This window comes from Melanostigma gelatinosum (assembly GCF_949748355.1).
Source record: "Melanostigma gelatinosum genome assembly, chromosome: 4".
Classification (NCBI taxonomy): domain Eukaryota; kingdom Metazoa; phylum Chordata; class Actinopteri; order Perciformes; family Zoarcidae; genus Melanostigma; species Melanostigma gelatinosum.
In genome coordinates, this window is record NC_136637.1 from 25361699 (window position 1) to 25371951 (window position 10253).

At 42.5% G+C, this 10253-nt stretch overlaps 1 protein-coding gene across 1 annotated transcript; it reads left to right on the top strand.

Annotated features, from left to right (window-relative positions):
* The first annotated feature begins 107 nt into the window (after positions 1-107).
* On the top strand, positions 108-9239 carry LOC306776385 (AN1-type zinc finger protein 5). The gene is made up of 6 exons (XM_079267053.1): positions 108-221; positions 1384-1583; positions 1908-2019; positions 4074-4201; positions 4908-5015; positions 5731-9239. Exons 2-6 carry the CDS (start codon positions 1424-1426, stop codon positions 5877-5879), a joined length of 657 nt encoding a protein of 218 aa, XP_079123179.1. The 5' UTR covers positions 108-221; positions 1384-1423; the 3' UTR covers positions 5880-9239.
* The last annotated feature ends 1014 nt before the right edge of the window (positions 9240-10253 follow it).

The window sequence follows — 10253 nt, forward strand, 5'->3', positions numbered from 1 at the left end:
GTGGTTTTGTTGTTTTTGGTGGGGGTGGTGGACTTTGCTATGCTTGGCCCCGACTGACTGAAGGCTGAATCGATGCTGCGGGTGACGTCATGGTCGTTGTTTCGAATGTCGGGAGCTAGCGCTGGGTAAGAGGCCGCGCGCTCTGCTGGTGGGGGGGACACACAACTTGTACAAATCTGAAGCCCAAGGTCGTCGGCAGCCCTCGGTACCTCGAATTTCAGGTACCGGTCTTCATTTTTAGACCCGCTACGAGAGACTCTGTGCGTAACCGATTTAAAACCAAGCTAGGACGCTGTCGGGAAGCGCGCTGTGTTTCGAGGGGCTGGCTGATTAATGCTAGCAGGGCAGCTAACGTTAGCCTGCTAACACTAGCGTTTATTCGATTTAAAACACAATTTGTTTACAGTCTGTCGCTAAGGACGCTGTGCTTTTTCATAGTCTTGATTTTCATCGCGATCGGAGGCCACCAGGTGAGTTGTGTCCTCTTTGTGGTGGTATCCAGTCAGACAGACAAAGCTGTTTGCTAATGTTGGTGTTTGCTTTGAGCTATGCGAGCATAGGACGCCAATTGTTTTCTGCTGCGGGCAAAACTCAAAACTGGGGGGGCGGGCAAGTCAGCTGGAAGTTGTTTAGCTACACCTGGAAGCAACGTAGCGTCAACGTTCGCCAGGTCATCGCTGAACGTGAAGGGTGTATTGCTAGTGTAGACATGTCTTTTAGCTTTTGTTTGTTTTTGTTAACTTTTGTCCCGATCAGAACATCTTTCTGCAGACCGCATAAACCAGCTGAGCTGGCTTGTGTATTTCGCAGACCGTAACTTGCCTCTTACACTGAAACTCGGCACGTCTCTTTGTGCCCTTTGTTTTCATTCATACGCACGGCTCTCCACCTGGTTTGTGTGACAATTCCATAGTGTGCTACTTTTCACAACTCACTGGCGTGTTGCCCTATTGTTGCAGGAGCAGCTGTGCATTAACCGCTAGGTTGTGTAGTCTGTTCTGTATGTATCCGCTCTTCTTTTCCATTATGTGTGCGATTGATTTGGTCTTTCATTTAGAAACATCATTTATTCTAAAGTCTCGGTTAAGTGTGGAAAAAAAGTCCAGTTCTTCTTCAGTGGCAGTTTTTCACTGTGTTGGAGGTAATTTTGGTTGATTAAGGTATGAACCTGTTTGACAGACCTTCATTAAAGCTACAATTAGTAGGTCATTACCCACAAATTAACTCATGTTAACCAACTCCACTCTCATGCTCCAGTGCCAGTCTCCAAACTCTTTTAGCTTTAAAAAAAAAAAGAAGCAATCTGAATAACCATGTAATCAACTAGATAAATGTAATTAAATCTAATCATTTTGACTGACTTCTGTGACCCATTTTTTCCAGGAATATCCTCTCCCATCCCCCTTACCCCCTCTGTCTGAGCATGGCTCAGGAGACCAATCAGACGCAGGTGCCAATGCTTTGCACTATGGGATGCGGTTTCTATGGTAACCCCCGCAACAACGGCATGTGCTCGGTCTGCTACAAGGAACACCTGCAGAGGCAACAGGGAGGGGGGCGATCCAGCCCCCCGAGCGAGAAAGGTACGGAGATGGGAGAGACGTGTAACCAGTGCGGTGTGAGATATGGGTCTGTTAGGTGGGGAAGAACAGGGGGGGTCACTTAAAAACTGTACAGTCATGGGGGGGGGGGGGGTGCACTTGGATCTGCTAAAATGGGTTGGAGAACAGAGGTAGCAGTAGCTGCCTTCACTGTGGCATCAGAAAGCAAGAGAGCGACATCAAACCACATCGATGACTGGCAGATGTTGGGATACTTTGAAACAGATAGAAAGTCCTTCATGTTCACGGCCAAAACAGCAGGCTTTGTGTTGTTGGTGCTATCAGACTGTTTCTGTCCCCACACAGCTGTTACATCACCAGCAGGTTCGCCGGGGTCGGCTGGTGTGGCTGTGGAGAGCACGACCTCAGAGCCCGGCACAGAGGTGGCCGGAACCCCGCCCGAGGAGCAAACGGCCAGGTATGTTGACGGCACGGATGGGAAGGAGTCCTCAAACGATCGGTCGTTGGGAATTAAGTGGTGATTTAAATCTCATTGACTCAAGTATAATTAAGAACACAACGTACTGTGTTCACTGTGAAGAAGCAGATTAGACAAGGTGAGTAATTATATCAACATAATTGGGGAAACGTTGGGCTCTGAACTTGTACATGGTGTTTGTCATTCTAGTGGACATTTGATTATATTGTTAAAATGCTTGTTTAATTGACAAAATAGACGAGAAGATCAGTTCATCACTAGCTCCAGCACATTGTGTTCTCATTAGTCGCTTCAACTGGTCAGCAGCTTGCCTCTGCAGAAATCAGAGATGGTAAACGATATTCACATCTTACTGTTCAAGATACAATCTTCTCTGGCCATTCAGACATTTTTATCTTCGCCTGAGGACTTTTGGTTTTTGCTCGTCAATACTACATTTTCAGCCACCTTTTAAGAGTTCAATACACAACAAATGTGTTGCACGTCTGGAGACCAAATCTCCAAATCTGACAAATGTGTGCTCTCAGCCGAGCCTAATGCCCGGTCAGCGCTGACTGTGGTTCTGTTTGTTTCACAGCATTCATAGGTGGCGTTATGTTTGTGATAAATTGGACACTTTTATTCGGTGCTTTGTCACTCGGTGGCGTTTTCTTGGTGACTGAGTGTCTCTGCTTTGCCTTTTCGTTCAGTCTGCACACAATAACAGTAATCCAACAGTAATTATAGGAGGTAGGCTTAGTTTTTAAAAGAAAACAAAAACTACATGTTCTTTATCTGTGACATTACACACATACTCTTTCTCTGTAAGCCCCGTACCTGCGTAGAATGTTTTTATTTCTTTACTGTGGATGGCTAGTCATTGGGTACTGACCAGTGCTTTCTCTGTGTCGATGTTTTGAGTCTTGTGATATTTTTTATTCTGATAGTTAATAACACAGGCAGAATGAACCATATCTTGTTTAAAGTTGATGCTGAAAGAAAGAGCTCAAGAGTGATGTTCTGTGATTTATAAACGTGCCCAAGGGCCTGTTCCTAAAACTGCTGCATAACACTGAATAATTGTTGCAGGCCTTGCTTATTTATTTTTTGGTAATTAAGCATTTTGTAAGAGCTGTGGTGTGCTTTTAGTTTTGCCAATAAATCATTTGTGAATCTTGCAATATATCATGCGATAAGTGACAACAAAAGTATTTGAAGATGATGATGTCATGAGAGGCTGTTTTAACAGTTTAAAAAAAACACGCTTGTGTTGGATTTTTGTTGTAGATGTAACTAGGACAACAGACCAGGGTCGATCTTAGAGGAATATAATCAGATCAGATAGCTGACGAGAGGATTTAATAATGTAACTGTACTTCTGTACAGTTCTGTGTCCTGGAAAGCACAGATTACCTCACATTCTAATGAACCCAGTTATCAGAGAAGTTGTTCCACAGAGAAGTCCAAACAGCCATTTCTTCCCAGTGTGATGACATTTTTGGAATTATCAGAAGGGATTTGCACCTGATCTGTCTGCATAATATTATCATGGATTGTGCTGTGTACTGTATGTATATATATATATATATATATATATATATATATATATATATATATATATGCACTGTACCGCTTTCTGTTTGTAGCTGCTTGTGTCTTGTCGAGTTGATTGCGATAGCTCTTCAAAAGGCATTTCTCAAAGTAGCTGACAGAGAAAGTGCTGAAACAGATCCAAGTAGGTTGTAGTCAGTCACCAAACTAAATGACGGGATTAATGTATGCAGCCCCAAAAAAAAAACGCAAAATTGTTTCTGTGGTTGGAAAAAAAAAACCGACTGAATTGTTTGGATTGTGTTCACTCCATTTTCACAGAGATGGTTTGTAAGTCATTCAGGATGGCAACAGGAGCATCAAGGTTGTCTGCGAAGTAAAGACGTTATCACTCACAAAATATACTCAAATCTTTCAGCCATACAGTTCCTACAAAATGAAGTAGAAAATACTTCCTGTGTTGGTTTAACGGTATTTGTTTGTGTGTTGTTTTGTGACGCCAGGCCCAGCTCCCCCAGCCCAGTAACTCAACAGATGACCGCTATGAGCATCTCCCAGGACTCGGGAGCTGTAGACTCCGATCGAGCGGAGGCTGAGGAGGGAGAGGAAGAGGGGACTTCCAACAGCTCAGGTACACATCAAAGGAATCGGTGGTCCTTTTTCCATGATCAGTCCCTACCCACTGTTCGCATTACGTGAGTCACACTAGCAGCTGTGGAGGGCGCTACTTATTAACGGTATGAATAAACATTTAAACCGTGGGACGCACTGGCCGCCTTTTACCATGAAGATCTACTAATCAATAGAAACAAACACTCTGAGGATTGTATGTTTTATACTCTAATCCCGCCTTGAAATAATAGTGTACGGAATTTTTATTTTTATTTTTTTTATCATAAAATTATATTTTATGATGAATGTCAGATGGAACTTCAAATTATGTGATTTTTCTTTTTCCAATTTTCAGCATGGTTGTTTCTGGGTTAATGGGAGTTTTCCGCTCTGCACCTGTGCAGAGGATGGAGGGTTTTATTGTCACGCTGGCTGGTTTGGGACGGCCCTTAGTATCGCAAACTCATCATCCAAATGTCCAGATGGGAAGAGAGTGAATGCAGCGATGCTTTAGTGGCCGTAATTGTCTCTGAAAGAGAAACGAAGAATAAATATAAAGCTATTTTATACCGTATCAGATCGCAGTAACTCTTTTATTTTATTTTTTTTGTATCTTGTGAATATATCTGTTTTATTTTGACATGTAGTTATCCTTGTATAGAAGCATATACGGGAACAAACAATGGATTGTTTTGTCACCATTGTGTGTTTTTTTTCTTTATCAGAACCAGTGGAGGAAGCAGCGCAGGCTTTGTCTGATAACGACCAAACTCCAGATAAAAACAAGAAAAAGAACCGCTGCTTTTCTTGCCGGAAGAAAGTGGGCCTTACCGGTAAGGAAGAGAGGAGCTTTTGTTTTTGACTGAGAGTCATCTCACCTCTGACGCAATAGAGAACAGTTGGGGAGTTTTTGGGATATCCGCCACGTCTTATCTGACCTTAAACTTCGAGCTAAGCTTTGATTTAGGCATGGTAAAATCATCTCTAAAATTGAAAAACCTGAAACTACCTAACATTGAACTCCCAGTCCATGGTTTGTGTGATGTTTTTCTTTCTCCACAACCAAAACGCTTTGCACAGAGAGCAACATTCTGCAGGTCAGTGGTGCATTTCACAGTGTACTGCTGGCCTCCGCGGTTGGATTACCCCAAAAGGAGGCTCCAGTCCTATTTAATCTTTGTAATATTTGTGTTTTTATGCCTAATCCCTCACCCAACAAATGTAGAAAGTCGGCAGAATGCAACCTGGTATTAGCATGAACTCTCATGGTCTGGTCAAATACGTAGCCGAGTAGCCGGCCTGTATTCATGTCCTGTTTTGATCCGTGTTGAAGGGGCTCTTTGTTGTAAAATATATTAAAGTAATGTAAAATATGCCCATTTAAAGAGCAAATACACTCCGCCTGTGGTTCTGGGTGTTGAGCGGTCGGTGCAGCAAAACTCGTCCTCGCTACAACAATTAGTGTGCAAAGTAACTTGTTTCAGTGTGTGATGATGTGTAGAGCACGCTTGTATGTTGACTGACCGTGTTTGCTTCTCTCCACTGAAGGCTTTGACTGTCGCTGCGGGAACCTGTTCTGTGCCGTTCACCGTTACTCTGACAAACACGACTGTCCCTACGATTACCGGAGTGCAGCCGCTGCCCGCATACGCAAGGAGAACCCCATCGTGGTGGCTGAGAAAATACAGAAGTTATGAGGGACTGAGTGCAAACAGGGAAAAAAAAAAGTCTCTGAGTTTGTGAATCTGAACAATGGCGACTTGGATGAAAAACACCTGATATCATGGCTTCATTTGTTCATGGCAGACTAAGCCGGGGCGGGGCGGTGAGGTTGCAGCCATGACGCTTCCCTTACCGGCCTCTCCCTCTCTCTCTCTCTCCACTATTGACTGCGGATGAATCTGAGCGCTTCTGTGTGTGTGTGTGTGTGTTTGTATGAAAGTCAGTGTGTGCACATTTACTTGAGAGTCGGGGAGAGGGCCGTAGGGGCCTGGTGGACGTTAGTGTTGCTGTGGGGAGGGAAGGCATTTGATTTTTAGCCCTTTTTTGTTTCTCAACTCGGTGGGGATCGTGTGGTTTTATTTTTTATACAATCCCTGTAAGGCAGTTGGAATGAGACGGGGGTACGCTGAGGAATGTGTCACAGCCTGATTAATGGCACAGAGGTCAATTAAGAAGTAACAAAAAAAAAACTCGGCGATTTCATCTATCAGCAAGACCTTTTAAGGGCGTTGGAATATATGTGTATATATATATATATATGTACATATATTCCCCCCCACACCCCAGACTGAAAATGATGTCAACTTATTGTCAAATTGGCATACTTTTTCCCCCTCCCACATCCTCTTACCCTTTCTCTATGGGTCATCATACGTTGAACTCCCAAGTCATTTTCCAGAAACGTTTCTCTTTGATATATTGACTTATCATACTGATATTGGGTGCATGAACAGTTGTTGGAGGGGGAGGGGGAGGGCAAGGATCGGGGAAACTGAGAACCTTGACTTAACGGAGTGATTGAATTCTGTTTCTTTTCTCCTTTTTTTTCCCCCCCCTGTTTTAATGAGCGTATGACATCAGAAGATCTATATTAATATATTGTAGTTAGCTTGAATTGTGTGATTGCATTCTATTTATTTTTTATCGTTTGGTTGGTCTGTGCTGGAGGATTGGCAGCATGTGTCAGCAAATCGTTAAGATTTGCACTTAACCTTTTCAATTATATTTAAGTAATTCCATCTTGATTATTTCACCATTGAATAAAACATACACAAGCTTTGACGTGATGGAGTAGAGTCCAGTTAAGCCGTTACAGTCACAATCGTGCAGTAAAAATCTCCATAGTTTTGGAATTTTGGAAACAAAGCACAACAAATTGTGTCAACTGCAGAGCACCAGATCCTGTGCCACGCCTACTCAGTTTTGTTCAGCATCCGGGTCATTTTGCCGTTTTTATTTTATCTGTACAGCAGAAGAAGTTGCCTGATCGATGAGACGTTCCGTTTAAGCGAGGCCGTGTTCCCTCTTTTCCGTTCCACGAGGGGGAAGCTCCTTGTTTCTCTAACCACCAGCAGACCACTGACACATGCTGAATGAAAACTGACCTGGGTTCGCGGTGACTCTCCCGCTCAGCTAAATTAAGCGCAATGCTGCCGAGTCGCGTGCTGTGCTTTTTTTTTTTTGCCATGTGCTCAGATTCAGACGAGTCCAGCGAGCTTCTTCTAGGATGATCAAACTTAGCTGCATGTGTGCAGTCAAACATACCAGTTACTGTTTGGTAACCGGCTGCACAGTTTGAAATGAAGCTGGAATGTTTACTTGAAAAAAAGCCACACAGCAGTAGCACAATGCATGGCTGGAACCGTAAGGTCAAGTTAACAGGGCTCTACCGTTTTGTTTTTCTCCAGATGTAAATACCATATGGCTCCTATTCATACAGTATAATCTTAATGTAGATTTCTGCCAGGTAATAAAGGTGGGGGACTAAGGTGAAGAATAGTACTATGTAGAAAAGTGCTTTTCATAATTATCCCCCCCCCCCCCCCCCCCCCAAAAAAAAGAATGCTACGAATGGCACTGATCTTTTTTTCCCCATTTTATTTACACGCTATAAATCACATCATCTGCCCGATGTAATGTCCCAAAGTATGTTCAGTATCTGGCTCCACCGTGAGTCTCTTCTACGGGCCACGTGGCTTCTATTCTGCAATACCAGTGGGATTGCTGTCGAGTCCCGTAAGCTTTATTCACCGCGCTGAATCACACATTAGCCCAGCACATGCTTTTTATCCTGTTTACTTAAGTCTATTCACAGCACAGAGATAATAAGTTAAAAAGGCCCCTTGTGAGATGCGGAGGGGCACTTGAGGTTTCATCTTTTCATTATCAAAAAGCTTTTTCTCTGTGAATGATGCTTCATCGTTAAGTATTCATGAAAGCGCTGTGGAAAAGTTTCAAGGAATTTGCAGAGTATGTATTTTTCAAAATAAGCCAATGCGGGACGTATTGGGCGTGAATGACTCTTCTCCTTGTATGCACAGAGGATCATGTTGGACCTGGTTGAGTTTAGTTCTGGCTCCTTTTTATTGGATCATAATTCCTGTTTTAAGTCCTAGTGCGGCTGATAGACGTATAAATGGCTTCGTGACTTTGGCGTGCCAACACCCGGAGTGTTGACCCAGGATGAGCTGGTCATCGAAAGCCCCAGACTGGTTTTATTACCACTGGTGGAAACTTGAAACTCTAAATATTGTCATATTCAGAGGGAAGCTGTGGTTGAAACTCTGTAGTTTGATGTTCCCTAGGGTGCATCTATTTATATTCCGACTATTCAAGCTTGCCTGCTGCGTTGATCACCGTTACAAAATATTGTCACCTACAAAATGCTCAGTATTCCTTCACAGTTTGAAAGTCCTTTCAGAGTAAAAGTACTTTGCTTGGGATGATTGTTCAGCTGTGTAAATTGTGAGGACACTTGTTTTCTATTGACTGCTCATATCGAACTGTAATGTCATTTATCATGTTTTTGGGTGGAGGCCCAATTTTTCTTACATGTGATTTCGGACAGTTGGATCAGCGACTATTTGTGATGATGGACTTGGCACCAGCAATATAGGGCAACCACACCTAAAGAATCTCGATATTATCAGTACATGTATACAGTGCTCTTCCTTCTGTTCTGTTGCTTCGATAGAGTTTTGATGTCTTCAATGCCGTCTTTAGCACAGCCTTTCATAATCAATGTCTTCATCGTGCGAGGGTTTTGATTGATAATAATGATAAACCTGTCGGCTGTGACGAGTCCGGTTGAAATTCAGTTGCACTGCAGAAGAAAAGACAAATGACCGTGACTCGATTCAATCTTGTCTTTTCGAGATGAGCTTGAGGGACATCAAATGAAATCTACAATGTTCACAGAGCTGTACTTCTTGTTCCTTGGCACTCCAGTCCCCCAGAAACACCACCAGATATCTTTTTATTTTTCTTTTATTTGAAGATTTAGGATTGTATGATGTGTACGAGTAAGTATAAAACAATAAATTCACAAAGTTTATTTTAAATTACACTTGTCTTTTGTATTTCTTTATTTTAATGTACAAAGGTTTCCCTAAAAGTTCTATGAATGCAATTTATATATGTAGTGGTATAAACTTTAACAAAATCATCCTTGCTGCTCCAGTACGCACAGGCTGCGGCCCCAATGCATTGTACTTGTATATTGATTTCAAATACAAAGCAAAAACTAAAGGGCACAAATGGTACAAGAGCAGCTAATGTTCAGCTCTGATGCATGCTGTAAGAGGAGTTGCCCCAAAGCGATTTAACTCTACTGAATGAACACTTATGATTTCTTGACGTCACAAGATCAGAAAACACAGATTTATTTGACCAATTTCATATTTTTTATACTTAAACATGCCGATAGCTTGTCCTCCCATTTCACCACACAAGACCTATAGAAAGTGATTGAATGCGGTGTGCAAGAGTAGGAAAAATAAGATATGGGGTTTGCAATTTTAAATGGTGTGGGCACTAAATATTCAATTTGTGGTGGGGTGGAGGTAGACATCCCCAAGACATAACTCAGAACCTGGGCAAAAAAACAAAACAATTTGTGGGAAGATCTGGAGAGATGTGAGACCTGGAACACACGTTATAGTAATACTAATGTTTCAACATAAAGTATGTCTTCACCTTATCAGTGTAACTAAAGACTGATGATGCTTAACCTGAAATTAAGTCTAATCAGGCAGAATAACAGCAAACCCCTGTGTTGGAGTGTGCAGGGCCTGTAACAGGATGACCTATTTCTTATGACCATGGGTGGGCTACATCAACAAAAGTTGAAAAGCTGACATTTGCAGTTCTCTGTAATAGGTAGTAAAGGTGTTTTTGTTTTTTTTGTGCTAGCAAAGCCTCTTGCTTAGAAACTGGCAGGAAAAGTCCCCGTGTTTGTGTGTGTACTTGTACATCTATCTTTGTGAGGACCACTTACAGTTTTAGACCCGGGAGTGAGGACATTTTTGGAAAGAGAGGACATTTGACCGGTCCTCACTTCTTCAGAGAAT